The sequence below is a fragment of the Euprymna scolopes genome, chromosome 1, assembly GCF_053919585.1.
Source record: "Euprymna scolopes isolate OS-2025 chromosome 1, ASM5391958v1, whole genome shotgun sequence".
Classification (NCBI taxonomy): Eukaryota; Metazoa; Mollusca; class Cephalopoda; order Sepiida; family Sepiolidae; genus Euprymna; species Euprymna scolopes.
This window is the reverse complement of record NC_136482.1, coordinates 1,189,038-1,208,603: the sequence shown is the minus strand read 5'-3', so window position 1 is coordinate 1,208,603 and position 19,566 is coordinate 1,189,038. Positions and strand designations below refer to the sequence as shown.

At 32.5% G+C, this 19,566-nt stretch overlaps 1 protein-coding gene across 2 annotated transcripts in view; it reads right to left on the bottom strand.

Annotated features, from left to right (window-relative positions):
- LOC145296689 (lysosomal protective protein-like) overlaps positions 1 to 15,822 on the bottom strand; it is a 73,996-nt gene extending 58,174 nt beyond the window's left edge. The window contains exon 1 of one of the 2 annotated variants that reach the window (XM_080143055.1): positions 15,682 to 15,822. In XM_080143055.1, the coding sequence (XP_079999181.1) occupies positions 15,682 to 15,804 (123 nt within the window). In that variant the 5' untranslated portion in view covers positions 15,805 to 15,822. Of the gene's footprint in view, positions 1 to 3,468; positions 3,576 to 15,681 lie in introns of those variants that run through there. The other variant, XM_080143501.1, reaches the window with a different exon arrangement.
- Positions 15,823 to 19,566: the final 3,744 nt, after the last annotated feature.

Sequence of the window (19,566 nt, the reverse complement as noted above, 5' to 3'; positions counted from 1 at the left end):
ATATATAAAAATTTGGTAAATATTTAAATTATTTCATAAATATCAAATTTTCAAATATAAACATTGGAGGAAGAGGGTATTATTATAAGTTAATAATAAATTGGTCATTTTATAGTCATTGTAACATTTCAAAATCCTAAACTTAATAAAATAATTTTTTTTTTTTGACATTTTACAAATTATGAATTATTATGAAAGTAATTATATTTCTTATTTTTTTAATTATCCATATTTGTTGGATTCTTTGGACTACTGTTCTCATCTTCAGTGTTATTTTTCACCATCTTTCTCTTGAAGGTTTTGGTTGCACATTTATCCCAATTAAGCAAGCAATCTCATTGAATTCTCCATTACTTTTGGGATTTTCTTTCATGCAAAACACTCAAAATAAGAATCCCAATAATAAGTAAGTTTTAAATTAATAACAAACTTTAATAATTCTGTTTTCTTAAAAATAATTTACAGCAAAAGTAACTGTTGCCAAAGAAATGTTTTCTAATTTACAATTTAAAATTTTTTTAAAATATATAAATTAAAAAAAATATTTTTAAAAATTAGAAATTAAAAAGATTTTAGCCCCAAAAGTCACCAGGGGATGTCAAATCCTAATGAAAATCAACGGTGCAGTTTTAACATATGTAAATTTGAGTTCTGCACCATGCAAAAAAAGAAATGACTAAGTCCTCCCCCCATTTAGCCCCAAAAGTCCCCAAGGCCTTAACATATTTACATTTGAATTCAGCACCATGCAAAACTGCTAAATAGACATATACAGAAAATTTTGGAGAAATATGGTAAAATAGTCCCAAAAATGGAGTGTTTTTATTAGTCCTAAAAGAGTCCCTGGGGCACACCCAAGAGTTATCGCGAAGTATAAACAAACAAAATTATACAGAAATCAGTTAGTTACAACTTTTCAGAAAGTTTTATAAAAATTCAAGATATCAATTTTTAATAAGCACCAAAATGTCAATTTTAACCCGAAAGGCACCCTTAGGAGGGAGCAGGGGCTGGAGTTTTCCCTGGAAAATTCGTTGTTACTTTTTTTTACTCATATCATGTTTAATGTTTGCGCAAAATTTCAAAAACTTCCAAAGTATAGTTATTGAGAAAAGTGCGAACAGACGAACAGGCAAGGGTGAATTTACAGGTCCACCCTCATTTTATTGGGGGACCAAAAAATAAAATTTAAATTATAAATTAAAAAAATTATCAAAAATTAAAAAATAAATTAAAAAGATGTGTCCTTCACTATTTTATCGTCATTGTATAACAAACACTTACTATATAGTCGGTGTAACTGAAATTGTTCCTTTCTACGATGAAAGCAGATATTTTTGTTATGTCAGCAATAAAACCAGTTTTTATTTTACAATACAGATGTGTCATAGAGCAGAGACGTAACTGTTAAAGTTAAGACGCTGGAAGTGGACTGTACTTACGTACAGAAATTTAAGAGTAAATTAAACAGACATCTTGCTACTCAATTCTTTACTTAGAGTGTCCCTATAGGCATGGTCCCTAATTCAGTGGCCCCTTACATTTTAGTGGCAATTTGCCCGCTTTGGAAAGAAAAAATTCAGTATAACTATTTAGCATGAAAATAAAAAGTCTATATAATGCTATCTAAGAATGCCTAGCCACTGACGAGGTTAATTTCACACATTCATGCATAAAAATTCCCAATCTTCAATTTTTAAAGCTTCTGCAGATTACAAATTGCTACGTTGTAACTAGTTTTTATCATTTGAATTTGGTGGATTACTGTTCAGTAGCATTTTCACAATTTTTCAGTCAATATAACCTCCGACCTTATTTGCATGTATTTTGTTGAACTCCTGAATCTGTACAATCTGTGGAGATTCCAGAGTTTGATAGAAAGATTACCAGAGTTTGCCAAAATGCCCTTGAAGAAGGTTGGAGGTTACATCAACCAAAACGTTGTGAAAACGATATTCAAGATAAGAACAGTAGTCTGAAGAATCCAAATGATAGGGACAATCAACCTCATCTCCAAACTTCAGAATCAAAATTCAATTCTGATTAGCATAAACAGAATTTAGTGAAATAATTGCAAATGAATTTTAAATTTAAATAATTTTGATTTATAAAAGTACTTGAAAATATTTCTGGATGCATCGATATGAGAGATAAAATTTATGAACTGCAAATAAATACAGCAGTCAATGATTATCATTTGCCACAGATCTCATCTTTTGATGTAACATCTAGAGAAGTAACATCTGCCATTGAGCAGATAGAATTTTTGTATTGACCCTTGGCATAGCAACATGCTGGACAATCCATAACATAAAAAAACTATGAGGAAGTACTTTTGAATAGAGGTTGCATCATGTAACGAGTAATATATATATAAGAACACAATTTAAGACTGTAAATTATACTTTACATAAATTTATTGTTCAACAGGATACCCAAATAAGAAATATTAAAATTTCCTTAATCCGCAGAGTTTTAAAGAAATGTGTACTTCTCATCTGAGGAAAGATATTACCAAATGAATATTAGAGCAAAGCTATGAATTTGCTGGTACAAAGAATTCATGAAATGGAGAAAAGCAATGAACAATAAAAAAAGTGAATTTAAATTTAAAGATTAAAAATCTAAATGAAAGGATATGGAGTAGTTAGATATTTATAGGACTAAACAATCATAAGATGTCGGATTTATAATGTTGATAAATAGATTCAAATTAATTGGGGGGGGGGGGGGGAGATGCACCACTAAATAAACTTGCCAGGCAGGTAGGCGACAAGGTGGTACTCCACCTTATGGTGTACCAGCAAGATGCCTTCCTGAACCTGCATGTCAAGCATGTGTTTGCCACACAATGAATGGTGACATCTGAAGCATGAAGTTGCACTTTGTGAACCACCTAAAACACTTTGTGAGCAAAATGTAGACTAGTATCAGAGTTCTGCTAACGACGATATATAATATATAACTAAATATATATATTAAAATGTAGACTAGTATCAGAGTTCTGCTAACGACGATATATAATATATAACTAAATATATATATTTAAAGAAATAGAATAATAAACTTTACCACACCTTTATTTATCCTTCCCTCCTTAACATGTCAACTAAATAAAATTAAACAAATAAATAAGAATTAAAATAAAATTAATTATACATAAAAAGTTAACAAAAAATGCCTCTTTAACAACAAAATGATGATTAATGATCGTAAGCGTTCGAGGAAAATGGCTGACAAAATGACAAAAGATCACTCGGTCACCTAATACACAACTTACCAACTAAAACAAGAAAAAATGCTTGGCAGAAAGAAAACTACCATATTTAATAAAACATATTTTGATAACTTGCTGCCAATATATATATATATATATATATATGGGGGTGTATATATAAGACAAATATTATTGATAAACAAACTTTGACCGGTAACTCTTGATAAAACAAGTCATAATCATGAACTTACTTTTAAATCTAACAACAGTTTGTCAAACTCATGAACTCACAAGCCCATGGACATAAACAATTTCTTCTAGACCTTTGAACTCTTCTTTTTTTTTTGGTTGTCCGACAAAACACTATCAAGGAAAAAGAAAAAATACAGTGTTTCTAGTCCTAAAGAAAACATCATATCATTGAAACTAAGTTAAATTTAAATATATATTTATTTTAAAAAAGGTTGATCATTTACTTGAAACATTAATCCGTTTGAATATACCAATTGTGATCATACGCTAAGGACTCTCAACTGTCAACAGGGACATGAAAGCTCACCAGACTCTCCTTGATGCTATCATGAAAACGTTTTTTGGGTTTGTGCTAGGGTCTTAATATACTGACATTTTAGTTGTCAAAGTTAAATCACCATCAAACCAGACTATCTTGTAACCTTCCAAAAGTGCCCGATTCCTTGCTGATTCTTTGTCTTATTTCCACATCAAGAGTGTAATCATTTGATAAGGTACTACCAAGGTAGACAAAATTTTTACAACTTCAAGGTGCTTTCCACAGACAAAGATATCAGGTTTCACATAAAGATCATCAGGAGTGGGAGTATACATGACTTTAGTTTTCTTAATGCTGTCAGTCCGAAGCAGGTACAAGCATTAGTGAAGAGATCCATCACCAACTGCATCATCAACTGGAGAGTGTGTCATCAGGTCAGCATCATCAGGTCATACAACGGCTCTCTAACAAGTGTTTTGGCTTGGAATCTTCTGAGGTTGAGCACCTTTCCAGTCATTCGAAATCTAATATAAACACGCATATCACAATCACAGAAACCATACCAGAGCACAGCAGTCAGATAGAGCGAAAACAATGTTGGTGCAGCTATATCACCCTGCTTTACTCCATTATCAATGGGAAATTCTTCCGAAAACTGACCATTGAAGTTAACGCGACCTTTCATACTATGATGAAGTTGCTTGAACTTTTCTGTAAAAGGAGGTATACAGCCAAATTTTTTCAGCACTTTCCACTGTCAAACGCCTTGGTTAAGTCCACAAACACCTGGCAAAGAGGCATACACTGCTCAATAAAAAGCTGTGTAGCAGAAAACACGATATCCACGGTTCCTTGTCCACCTCTAAAACCAGACCGGGATTCCGGAAGGATATCAGGACAGATATACTTCTCCAATCGGTTTAGCAAGAGCTGTGCAAATACCTTTCCAACTGCAGTCAGCCGCGAGATACCTCGATAATTTCCACAATCAGACCCTGAACCCTTTCCTTTGTACAACATAACCAGGATGATATCTATCCAATCTTGGGCAACTGGATCACCCTGCCATACTGACAGTATCAAAGAGTGAACCACACAATGTACATTGACACCACCATGTTTCAGCAGCCCAACAGGGATGCCATCCAGCCCAGGGGCTTTGTTTGAGTTTATCTGTTTTATGCAGTCAACTGTTTCCATGAGAGTCAGTTCAGCATCAAATTCCAGACAAAAGTAACATTGAGGGACACTCTTTCTATTGCAGCAACATCAACATTGGACGGGTTGTGAAATAGATCATGAAAGAGTTCATGCCATCGATGCATAATTTCATCTGAGATTTTCAGCAAGGTTCTCCCATCCTTCGCCAGGAGTAGTGTAGTTGAAGAGGATTTCGGATCATAAGTCTGACGAAGCAATGCGTAAAATATCTTGGCATCACTATAACCGTAGGCAGTCTGTATCTCCCTGGAGAGGTCAGACCACCATTTGTTTTTTTATTTGGCGCACACAACACTGAACTTCATTCCTCACAGAAGAGAAGTGGGGAGTGAAAGCTGGCCTGTTCAGAGGTGAAGAGTTAAGTTTCAAATAAGCTTTCACTTTTAAACTTTTTTTTTTTTTTTTACTTTTTATAAATTTGAAGATTAATTTGATTGTAATTATCAGCAAACCAATATATGACTATTATTATTTTATGTATCTACATAAATTTTATGACAGTGCTCAATACGTCCATTGTCACCATCTCAAAAATTGTATGATCAACCACTGTAGAATTAGGCAACGTCAAATTATATATATATATATATATATATATATATACTAGTAAAAGTACCCGTCGTTGACTGGGTTCAAAAACAGCCTACAGAAAATAGACTCTGATTTATGAAAGTATGATAGGTTATGAAAAGAAAGGGTTGTAAAGAGATAGCTTCCAATTTTGGGGTATCAAAACCAAAGCAAAATATGATGAAAGTAAAAATAAAATAGATAAACCCCATAATTTATTATTCCATACCTGTTTTCATACTGAAATACTTATCACAATATTCTGTGGATCTATATTAAAAACCCTTGTTAAACTTTGTGACATATTTCCATTCTGTGGAGGTCAGGCGTGAACGAACACCCCATAATTTTATTATACCATATTTCTTCAAACTGAAACCTAATTATCAAAGTATACTTACGCAGATAGATATGAAAAGTCTTTATTAAAGTTTGTGCCTATTTCAATTCTATGGAGGGCAAGGCGAACGCAAACCCCACAATTTTATTATACCATCCCTATTTAAGTTAAAACATACTTATCAAAGTATTATTATGTACATTTATATCAAAAACACTTGTAAACGTTTTTTTTAATTTTTAAATTTTTTATTTCCATACTTTGTGGACCAGGCACGTATGCAGACCCCACAATTTTAATGAATCATCATTATGCCAGATCAAACATACCCATTCCTGTGTCTCGATACATCTTCTATCATTATATGTGATCAGATTTCTATAATAGTCAACCATATAGGAGCCTATTCGTGACCAGATACACACAGACATTCAGCTTATATATATATATATATATATATATATATATATATATATGATTGTTGAGCTGGATTAAATCCGACGATATATATATATATATATATATATATATTAGGGTGTACCGATTAATTGGTCAATTTGCCGATTAATCGGCCGATTACTTTTCTCTTTTCTATTAAACTATTAAATTTAAATCATTTCATCACTGCCAAGTAACTCATCAGATAGCTTTGACACATTCACATAGTAATTTAACTTAACATTTAATTAAGTGTTTGGCAACTATTATGGCTCTTTGCCTTTAACTAAAATTACAAAATATAAAGTACAATTTCCAATTCTGAAATGAATATAGTTAAATATAGATAAGAAAAAAGAAACTACAAAGTACAAGTTGTAATTCTTTAAGTGAATAACTAGAAGCTGAAGTTCTGCACCTGCTGCTGCTGCTGCTCTACTTCCTCTTCTGTTCTTGCTGCCTGCCTCCTCTGCTTACAGTCTCCTCAGTATTTAAAGTTGAATACTTTAAGTTGTAATGTAGAAATATAAGATTCTCTATTCTCATGGCGCAGCCTGTTCCTCATAGGTTCATACACATTACCACCTGTACTAAAGAGCCTCTCACCCTCCAAGATAAAGGTGTTCGCTTAAATATTTTGAAGCCAATTTACTCAGCAGTGGTAAGGTCTCCTATGTCTTCTTCCACCACTGAAATGGATCATCACCTCTTGTGAGCAGTTGTAAATCTACGTAATAGCAAAGTTCTTTTGTGTACTTAATCATAATGGATTTACTCCATTTTGAGTTTTGATTGTGATTTTGTATTTCTGTTGTAGTTGCAGTTTCCATGTCTAACTCAGCTTCTACCTGCTCTAAGTTTTGATTTGTTACTGTAGGCTTATTCGAAGCTAATTCATCAAACAGGCTTGAAAGAAATACAGTTTTAATTTCACTTTGATCTTCTTGACCCTCAACAGTGCTTGAAGTGTATCCTGCTGATTCTACTTCATCATCATCAGTAGAAAGTAAAAGATGTAGAATCCAATTCTTAGTGTTTTCCATGTCATTCTTTTGAAATTTAAATTTGAATATTGGATCTAAGAAAGTAGACAAACACATGTTTTTATCATTTAGAGAGAATGAAAATCTTGTTTCCAATGATTCATTGAATTGTTCAACAGTGGTAAGGGTTCCGCTAAAATCAGAAATATCAGAATTAGATTAGACAGCTGTTGACAGAAATAACCTCAAAGCTAAAATTATAGGTACTATCATTGATATGGTTGAAGTTCTGTAACTTGGTTCTGTGGTGATTTCTTCAAATGAATTCAGTAACTGAACAACTTTTTGAACAAATTTCCAATGGAAAGTTGTTAAGGAGGAATTTTAAAATGTCACAAATTTTTGTATTAAAAAAAAATGAATGAATCTCTTATTAAAAAATTCTGATTTATACAAATTATTCTGCTTCACATATATGCCATGAAAAAGTCCTTTCTGTCTACCAGATAAAATATATTTTGTTATTCTGAAAAACAGCCAAGTTCGTTTGTTTATTTTAAAACTGGTAAACATTAATCAGAAGGGACTTTTTCTGAGCATCCAAGTACCAACTGTTAAAAAAATAGAATTACAACTCAATTTCCCTCTTCTTCATTGGAGGATTGGTTGGTTGTTTTTGTTTTATGGCATATCAACCCTTTCCAGATTATTTAATGCCGAATCCGGTGATTTTGAAGAAAATTTTTTTAATAGAATATATTTGTTTTTTGCAAATCGGTTTCTATTTAACCCATTAGTTGGGACCCTAACAGATACTACCACTCCGGGTCAGAGTGGACCTGGGAGCAATGGCAATTAAAGGGTGGCTCCACACTCCCCAAAGCCCGCAAACTGGGGTCTCACCATCGGATATAGTTTAAGGTCATATCCAGGACCATTCATTGGAGGAGAGAGAAAGTAAGTGAAAGAGAGAATAGAGAAAGAGAGAGAGAGAGAGAGAGAAAAAAAATATTCATTTTAACACTTATGTTTTGTGGTTTTCAAATTCAGCTACCCATATGTAATGTTGACCTTTCAGGCACCTCGAGCCTCAGATCGTTTTGATTTGGTTGAATTCCTATAAACACTTGTCAGTCAAACCTGGTTGATATGTTCGAACATTTTAAAAATCACACAGCATCTGCATAATACGTTTTCAATTCCCCACATGTACAAACAAGTTAGGTATAAGGTTTATTAATGTAAACGCCCCAGTTACCCTGAAATGGGGTGGGGCTTCCTCATTATGTCACACATGGTGTAAAGAGCTGACATCTGGATATAGCATTCTACAATATGTATTGATTAGGCATACAATATTTCAGATCTGTATCTTTTAATAGCTTTTGTGATATGTGATTTTGAAATGAGTATATGTTTATGATATTTGGTACTTTATTTCTGCCACCAAAATTGAATATATCAGCATTTTTATTGACTTATAATGAAGTTGCAGCTGAAATTTAAAAAAAACAAAAAAAACAAACTAAATAGGCATAATAACCATCTATAATATAAATCTCACCTATCTGTTTGAATGTATATATATATATGTATGCCTAAAACTTTCAACAGAGGAAACGGATTTTAACGGGATCTGTATCATTTTGAAGCGCGACCCTTCGGACGACAAATATAAAAAAATTGGCTAAAAACATTAATTCCTTCACCCTCAACTGGGCACTTTTCTACAGGGAGGGGTCGCTTTTTTTGCCGATATTTTCAAAAGTCATCCCCGCTTTTCGATTGACTAGCCTTAATTTAAACCTTCGCCACTTCCAGTTTGGTGATGAATGTAGCATTAAAAGTTGATTTTTTCTTTTTAGATAATTGTTATTTTTTTCAACTTGCATGAAAAGAGCTACGTAAAAGATGCCTAAAACCGTTTAAATTATGCAAATACCATCAATAGTTGAAAAGTTTGGAAAATTTTAAGTACCAAAATTTAGGCTTTTCCGTGAATATTTTTCTTTAGAAAAAGTGGGCTAAATTACGGAATCAACATTTCCAGAAATTCGGTAATTTTGCCACCATTTATTTTTTAAGCTATTCTCATAAAACTTGGCACTCTTATGTAAAATTGTGTGCTCTTTCTGATTATGCAGTCAAATCTGATGTATCTCTTTACCAGAAGCCATGAATTATAAATTAAGATGTACAAATTTCATTTTTTTTTTTTTTTTTAAATGGTGCATGGTATCATACAGTGGGTGTCTATTCATGAACAAAACTAAGTATTATAGTGGTATCTAAATATAGCTTTATTGAGAGCAGGCAGAGCAGGCTTTTTCCTGCCTCCTCACCAAAGGAGAGCTTAATCTGGATGTAGCCATTGAATGCCTAAAGAGCATTCATGACCGGTATATGGTAAAAGGAAAAAAATTGAGTAGATATGAATTAATCTCAGAAATAAATCGAAGAAAATTTTTCATATAGATTTTGGATTTCTGTAAAAGATGGAAATTCCCATAGTCGACCAAAACTTATGCATTTTGGGACCAGTCCAATTTTCAATTTTGTAAATCCTCTCTATCTGGTTCAAAATATACCCCTATTTTTTGAGATGCAACCATAAATCGTACTCTACATGAATCCTTGATGTAGCTTTCACAGTACCAGGATACCAGGAATCCTGATAAGCAACAACTATATATTCACCAGTTGACGGTAGTTTTTGTCATTTCTATTCTGTTGTTTTACTGAAAATTCAATTATGTAAACAAAGAAATAAAACAGTAATTTTTTACCTTGTTTCCACCTTAACATTTAAAATGATTACTTTTATAGGTTTTAGGGTATTCTGAAAATGAATATCGCATTTCTGCAAATAAGTAGTTTTCCGGATATTAAGCAATTTTATTTCTTATGTTATCGCTGATGGCCATCTTGGTATGCGCGAGCGCACAAACGTAACACGAGAAACTATGCGCCAATGCATGTACCAAGATGGCCACCAGCAATAACATGAGAAATGACATTGCTTTATATCCAGAAAGCTACTTATTTGCAGAAAATTGAAATGCGATATTCGTTTTCAGCATACCCTAAAACCTATAAAAGTAATCATTTTAAATGTTAAGGTGGAAACAAGGTAAAAATTTACAAAATGTATCACAATGAAATTCTTTATGGAACCGCCTAATTATCCTCAGTTAAAAAAAAAAAAAAACGGGTTTGTTTTACAAATTCAAAAAAATGACCTTGACAATGAGTTAAAAATGAATTCAAGTTCAACGATATATTTTATTTAATTGTTAGGTGAAACTACAGAATAGTTAACAAAAAACACCCTTCCTTTCCCATGTTAAGAACGGGTTTCTAAATAATAACGTTATTATTTCAGCATGGTAGCATAAATGCACAAGTACCTTTTATTTGTTATATATTTGTTTTTGTTTTTTTGACCACTAAAAACACAATTCTACCTTAAGTACAAGTAAGAAGTTATAAATACAATGAAAACAGAAACGCACGTACTTCGTACATTTTGTTGTCTTTAAACACTTTTAGTAAATGTGTACTTCGTACATTTTGTTGTCTTTAAACGCTTTTAGTACATGTGTACTAAAAGTGTTAAAAATAACAAAATAGTATTGTTTGGAAATCAAATTTGAAAAACTTCAAAATAATTTTTTTAAATTGACAAACTCAGAATAAAAAATGAAACTGATTTTTCTGCTTTCGTTTTGAAAGTAGAAAAAACAGTTTTTTATTTTTAAGCAAACGAAACTTGTTAATGCACTGACTTTAGTCAGCTGAGCGCATAGCGAGCTGTTTTCCCCGTTAAGCGGATTTGAATTTCTATAAAAGATAACATTTTAAAGAAATTTCCACACAAATAATAATCATCAAATATTTACATATTATAGATGAAAATAATTATCTATATAACTGAAACTATTATCTATATGAAAATGGATGATATATATCGATTTATCTCATCAATTTTTAAATATTCTTTGTTCACTTTGCTTGGTCATAACAATATAAATAAAAGTCCAGTAGAGATGGACTTCTATGCTTATATAGTTTGTAAAATTCAGCCATATTCAATCAAATTTGAGCCCGCACATATGTATCCAAACGTAACGTATGAAATGTAAACATTGAAAAAACAGTTTCCCTTTTTGCTGTCATCATTTTTTACCGTTTTTTTTTCATTTTTAACTTGGAGCATAAAAACATTGAACACATAAAAGAAAAATAAATTAACATCATTGGAATGCTTATTCTATTCTCTTTCCATCAATGTAATTCTTTTAAAAATTGACCGAAAAATAAAAAAAAATATGACTTGTTGAAGCACATTAGGTATGTAATATTGCCGATGTCCACGAAAATGCACCATACGCTTGTAATGCTAACGGATGCAATGACAAAGACATCATTTTTTTTTTTTTTTTTTCACGTTCTTTTCCTCCTTTGCATTACGAGTTTGAGCCTGCCTGCCAACTACCACTTTTTTTTTTTTTTTTTTTTTTTCTCAACACACACCTCCAAACACCGGGCACCCAGGCTAGTTATGTATAAAATTATATTGAATGTGGTCGCATTTACTGTTATTTAATTCAATTTTATGGTGAGACTTTAAAAATTAAATTAAAACTTGTCCATCGGTGCAATTTTGCTATTATAAATGATGCCATTTTCACTTTTCACACCTCAAAAAATGAAGGCCGAAATTTAATTAGAAATAATTATACTTTTACTTCCTATTGTCTTCTTATAATAGGAGTGATGAAAGCATCTTTTGTGACATTTTTACTGGTTGTTTTGTGTGAGTTGCTTTCAAATTGCCAGGTTGTAATTTACGCATGCTCGTGCTTCTTCATCCTCAGCAGCAAGGTAGTTTTGATTCTGCTGATTCTGCTTCATTATCATCAGTGGAAAATAGATGTAGAATCCAATTCTAAATATATTTTCTATGCCAATCTTTTAAAATTAATATTTGAATCAGGGGTCTAGGAAAGTAGATATACACAAGTTTTTATCGTTTAGATAGGATGAAAATCTTGTTTCCATTGATAACCTGAATTATTAAACAATGGTAAGAAGGATTCCACTAAAGTCAGAAATACTAGAATTAGATTTGACAGTTGTTGACAGAAATAAGTCCAAAGCTACAATTGTAGGTATCATTGATATGGTAGATGTTCTGGTGATTTCTTCAAATGGACTCGGGAACTGAATATTTTTTTCAAACAAGTTACCATTGGTAATTTGTTATGGGAAGGAATCTTATCAACAGCTCATATTACAGAAGTTTTCATTGTTTGTTTCCAAAACACCGTTTGAATAAATTCACATTGATTTAATTATTTTAAAATAATAATAATGAGTCATGTAGGTAGAAATAACTTTTATTAGTAATGGTAAACAGAAATTTGACGCTCTTACACTATAAGACAAAATTTCGAAAATCGTAGTACTAAATTTCACATGAAAACAATAGTTTCTACGCATTCATCATATTTTTAAGATGATTATATCCAAAAATGACGAAAATCGATAAGGTAGAAAATTATTAAAGAAAAAAAGAAAAAATAGAATTTGATGAAAACGATTATAAGATACAGGAGAGTTCAAAAGGGAGGTAATTTTCCGTTTCGATTTAAACAAGATGGCCGCAAATTTTCACCTGCTAACACAATTAAAGTTGTTTTTCTTTTAATAATTCAGTAATATTCAAGTAATTTCGACTGCATAATTTGGAAGCTACGCTTGTAATTTATTAGAATTAACAAAAAAAAAAATCAGAAACCATTGTTTTCCATCTGAAAATTCCATTTATTGACTACAAAATTTCGTCCTAAGAGCGTAGAAGCGCCAGAAATTTAAATCATTGTGAATTTATTCAAACGGTCCTTTGAAAAAGAAATATGTAAAATGAAGCGGTGCTTATGCACTTATGTTACCGTGCTATTTTTTAAATAGTCTTTTCAAATTAAATACAAGTTTTATATCATTTTGTTTATTAAGTTGTTAGGTAAAAGTACAGAATAGTTATAAAAACACCTGCCAGTTCGGTAACATAAGTGCACGTAACTGAAAATGAAATGATCTTTTTTAAATACAAATTTAAATAATTGTGTATTTATTCAAATGGTCCTTTATTTCTCTAAATCAATCCCCCCCTTCAAAAAATATATAATAAAATCTTTTTTGTTTATTAAATTGTTAGATGAAAGTACAGAAGTTACAATACACCCGCCAACCCTGTAACATAAGTGCATAAATACCAATAAAGTGATTTTTACTTCTGCTGAATTTATAACAAACGGCACTTGAATGAATGGTTTATTTTATTGGCGCTACACCGTAATCACGTGATTAAAATTTTAGCAGACGAAAAATTGGGAAATAAAAGGGTCAGGAGAACCCAAGTGGCCAAGTGTACCATTGTTTGTTTACAAAAAAATACATTTTTACTAAAATGCGGTCATTATATTCTGTGATCATTAATAAATACTGAAAATTTTATTAAAATTGGTTGATTTCCTGAATTTTGAGAAATTTTTAAATGAAGGAAGGGAGGCGTTAAAATGTATATGCATTTTAGGGATCGGCCATTCATCTTGCGCGTACCTATTAATTATCATTAATAATACATTTTAAATTATTTTATTTATTTGCAGATTGGTTACATTGAAGTGGTTGGCAAATTTTATTGATTAGTTTTGTGTATTTCTAGGAGCTAACCAATAACCGGATCTTGTCAATGGGCGTATTTATTTATTGTTTTTTTCTTTTGTTTTTTGTTTTTTTTAGCATCGGAATAAAAAGTATTTTTTAAATAAAATACTGAATTATTTTCCGTAAATTTCGGTATATGCTAATATTTTTCCACAACAAGTAAGTATTTCCTAAAGTTTTCCTGTTATTTTATTTTTAACTGACATCACTCTTCAGCAGGACAGCCTTAATGCTCGTACTTGTTTGTTCTGCGGGTTATGACTGGGTTTCTAAATATCATTTAAGCACGGTCCATAGTCATTTTTCAGCATAAATACCACATAAAATTATAAGTAAATTATTAATTTATAAAATTATCGTTTTCCCAACTGTTCAATCTTTAGATACAGCAATACTTAAAGTCGACAACCTGATAGGTCCTGCCTGAACTGTCATCTAAGCTTCAACCTCTGTCCCATCGACGAAATGTTGCATCCCTCTGCCTGTTTTACAAGTATTTTAATGGTTGATGCTCCTACGAACTACAAGACCTTGTACCCCCTCGACGTAAATATCCCCGACAAACACGACAAGAAGCAAAGTCCCACCCCTCCTACACAGTAGAAATCTCTAGAAAGTCTTCTGCTCCAATAGCTTTTTCCCCAGAACTGCTAGATTTTGGAACTCCCTTCCGGGTTATGTTTCCCCAACTGTACTGACATGCAGAAGTTCAAGTGTAATGTGAACAGACATCTTGCTGCTCAACTCCCTTCATCCCTGCAACTTATGTGCCTTAGTAGCCCCTACATCAAAGTGGCACTGTGCCACTGTGTTTATTTTGGCGTGAAAATATAATTTTTAAAAAAAATGTATTTCATTTTTTTTTAAGCATTTTTACGTTATATTTTTTTATTTCACTAAAATAAGCGATTATTAATAAAGAAAAAAAAATAAAATGTGCAAAAGTTACGTTGATACGAAAAATACAAGCACAGGCACACAAGAAATGATCACAATTTTATTGCTACAGAGATCGAGCGACGAAGAATCAGGAGAGGCGACTCGTAGTCCGCAACTGTGTCAGAAAAAAAAATTTTACGACGTGCCCCAGCGAATGATAAACACTCCAACTTTCTCATGTTAAGAACAGTTTTCGGAATAAACACCCCAACCTCGAAAACCGTTCTTAACATGGAGAGGGGGGTATTCCAAAAGCCGTTCTTAACATGGGTTGGTTGTGGGTGTTTATACTACGCTCTGCTGAGGCAAGTCGTAAAAAAATACCAAAATATTTTATTTTAAAATATTGAAAAAATAAAATCAATAAATAGATATTTCATGCACTCATGCAGTACTATATTTTTATAATACAAAAAAAAAATTTTTTAACAATAAAACAATAACATTTTATTTATTATTTTATTTATAATTAATGCGACTTCTTTATCTGACGCTGTTTGCCGCCGACTTCGAGTCACCTGTTCTTCTGATTTGCCTTTTTTGTTTTGTAATAATTACCTTTTTATTAGTCTTTTGCGGATTTTTATTTATTTAGTTCGGTTTATTTATTACATATATTTTTATGACAAACCACAGGTTGATATATGTATAAAACAAACAAACAAACAAACCTAATTATATAATAATCGATCAAGGATTATAAGATATATTATAAATTTTTTTTACTTACCTTGTTCGATATAAAACCGAACTCGTGAGAGATAAGAGATAAAAATGGTTTTGTATATGAGTAAACTCGTAGCTTATATGCGAGGAGATCATGTGACACATAAACACCATGTGCTTGTGTCATGTGACCAAATTGATTCCCACAAAAATTCTCACAAAGAAATTAGAAACTTTCTTTTTTTTTAAATTACATTTTCCCCCTAAAACAAGGCACATTACCACTTTGATGTAGGGGGGGGGGGCTACTATCAGGGACCGTTTTGGCTAAGATCAAAGTGTAGTATCTGTTCTTCAGACACTTCAATTTCTTGTTCTCTCTCAGTAAAGGAGTAATCCTTCACGACTGAGACAATTTTTTATTTTTGTTCCTTTTCTTCACGTTAAAAACAAAAAAAGACTCTGGTGGCTAATTCTGTCCCGTGGGGAGGCATTGTAAATAGCTACTATCAGGGACCTAAGTTGCAGGGATACTATGTAGGGAGTTTAGCAGCAAGGTGTCTGTTCACATTACACGTGAACTTCTGCATATCAGTACAGTTAGAGGAAATTAATATTACAATAATAACTTACATGTTTTTGCATTTATTTTTATTTATATGTTTCGAATAAATATATTTAGTTAAAACATGAACAGGCTACACTTTTAATGCCCGCCACCTCTGTCCGCCACCAATTAAAATCCAAAAATTTGTTTCACTTGGCTCAAATTAATTCATTGACCAAAAACAACCCACATAAAATTGATCAAAATCCGTCCGCTTCAAATATTTAAAAACATAAAAACCGGTATTTTATTTTATGTCTGCTCTGATAGGTGTATCAGAATTTGGGGAGAACTTTTGACACCCCTAACACAAAACTGCGAATAAAAGATTAAAAAAAACTCGTAATTTCTCTTTTAAAAGTGGGTTTTTTATTTTCTTTATGGAATATACTTCCAACATAAACTATTAAAGTTGTTTAAAAAATAATAGAAATATTATTTTTTATTTTTCAAAAAACAGTGTTTACAAAGTGCCGATGCGCCGATGCGGCGATGATGCGCCTTCATGCAGCCATGTTTTTTACGTAATGAAATCAATTGAATTTTACAAGTTAATTTTTTTTTAATTTTTAAATTTTAAAAATCAATCAAAATTTTTCTATTAGTTAAATTTTTACGATATTTTCAGGGTCAATGTGAAATTTTATGCTTTTTCCAATAAACCGAATATAATATTTTAGACAAACGTTTTTTTTTTAATTCACCCCTCCCCATTTTGAAATGTTTATTAAAATTTAAATAATTAATTTACGCACCAAAGTTTTACATATCACAAATTGAAGATAAAAGATCAATAAATAAAATATTCTAATTTAAAACAAACAAAAAGAAGTGTTTTTTGGAAATTTACGTGTAAAGTCCAAAGTGTAAAACCTTTTTTTTTTTTTAACCACGTTGATTTTTTTAAAAGTGAAAGCTCATGTGATGCTTACATAGTCAAGTAAATATCGGACGCTTACGACAATTTTTTTCTATTTCATTCAATGTTTTCTTTTTTTTTAGATATTAAAAAAATTCAGTGCTCTGAATATTTGCCTATTTTACAGTATTTTTCGGTTTATTTTATTTATTTATTTATTTTTATTTTTTAAGATAGAATTAATGTCAAAATATAATACCTGTTCTGATGCTTTACTTCATTTTTTTTTTCTGTCCTCGATCAGTGAAGGAGAAATCCTTATAGACTGCGGCAATATTTATTTTTACTTTAATCGAGAGTGCCCGTTTGAGCGGAGCTGGATTTCCCCTCATTAAAGACCTCTTTTGTCTAACTCTGTCTTTGATTTGCCAATTTTACAATTTTTTTTTTTTTTTTTTCAATTTATATTTATTCGGTTTTCTTGGTTTTCAAAGTAGAATTAACGTTAAAGTGTAGTATCTGTTCTGGCCCTTTACTTCATCTTTTCTGTCCTCGGAGTAATAGTCAGCTAACGTACTTCCTAACTTCCCGTGTGGGTGCCCAGAAAACTTGTCCTTAGAAAACTCGTCCATTTTTGCTAGGTAGGAAAACTGGTCCATTATTGAATAAATATCGATTGAAAACACATTTTATGACCGTTCTTAAGGAAATATTGTTTTTAAAAGCGACTACCCAGCCCCATAACATTTTTTTTAATTATTTTTACTTGTTTACTGTTGTTTAAAAAAAATAAACTTGATCACGGAGTCAAGACATGAAAAACAAAACCATATATTTATTTTAAAAAATACTTTAGTTTTAACACTTTTTGTGTTATTACGAAACAAAAAAAAAAAAGAAAGAAAACACTTATTCAGAAGAATTAATTTGTTTAAACAATTCTGGTGTTTTTTTTTGTTTTTGTTTTTTTTTTTACACAGTGTTCACCACTTATCAAGGCCCGGAAGCCACTCAGGGATAAGGGTTATTGCAAGTACATTACGTTAGTGTGGAGATTTGATGAAGTGTTTACTTAAGGGGGCGGTTCATTAGGAATTTGTTAACGTTGGACTTGAACACATCCAAGTTGTAGTCCGGTGGGAAGCAGGCAGACGGAACAGAGTTCCACAGGCGTGCAGTTCTAAGAAAGAAGCTTTGTTCATGGAATCCGCGTTTTGATTTAGGCACAGATATAGAGTGGGGGAAATTTTTCACAGTGGATTCAGCTAGACGGGTGTTTTTCGTGAAAGAGTGGCGAGGGGGGACCAGAGATTGGAGTTCAGACGAGCACTTGCCATGGAAATAACGATAAAACAAGGATAGGCTCGCAACGTCTCTTCTGTGGGAGAGAGATTGCAGGGTAGAGAAAAGGGCATCCCCCACTAAGCCACAAAGTCTATTTTGTACTCTGTCAAGGCAGGATAGGCTGTTTTTAGCAGCTCCTGCCCAGATATGGCAATAGTATTCCATCCTTGGACGTACTTGGCTTTTATATAGGTAGAGAATTGCATCAGTAGTGAGATATCTTCTGGAGCGGTAGAAGGATCCCACCATCTTTCCAGCGACCTTGGCAACAGACTTGATGTACGTGTTCCATTTCAGATCACAAGTAAAGGTCAAACCCAGAAGCTTGTCAAAATACGGGGCCTCACCCAGACGAGAGCCATCCATTTCAATTGATGCCAGATGGGGATCAGAGCGTTGATGATGTAAGGATAGGAGTTTGGTTTTGGATGCATTAAAGGTAACCAGCCATATCTTCCCCCACTGAACCACGCGCTCGAGATCAGAGGAGAGAGAATCAGAGAGAACTTTGTCATTTACAGCCTTTGATGTGTTGCTGTAGATGGTCGTGTCATCAACATAGATGTCAACGAATGATTTAAGTATGTGTTTAGGGAGGTCATTGATGTAGATCAGAAAGAGAGTTGGGCCCAGGATTGACCTCTGAGGGTCTCCAGCATTTATATTGCAGGCCTCCGATTTTTGTCCATCTACTACTACTCTTCTGAGCCTATCGGAGAGAAATGATTTAATGATTGAGAAAACATTTCCAGTTATACCGTAGCTGGAAATCTTGTGAAGTAGGCCTTTATGCCATACCTTGTCGATACCCTTTGACATGTCAAGAGCAATTGTCCTAGAAAGGAAGCCTTTGTCGAGAGATTCACTAATCCTGTGGGATATAACCGTCAGCACATCTGCAGTAGATCTTGCAGAGCGGAAACCATATTGTGTGTCACTAAGAAGGTTATTCCTGCTGAGGTGGTTGACTATTTCTCTATTTAATATGGATTCCAGCAACTTACTCATGACACACAGGAGACTTATTGGTCTGTACTGAGAGGGAGATGACTTATCACCTGAATTCTTAAATACAAGGCAAACTGATGAGGTCTTCCAGGGAGTCGGAAAGCACTTCTCCTTAAGGCAGCGCTTAAATA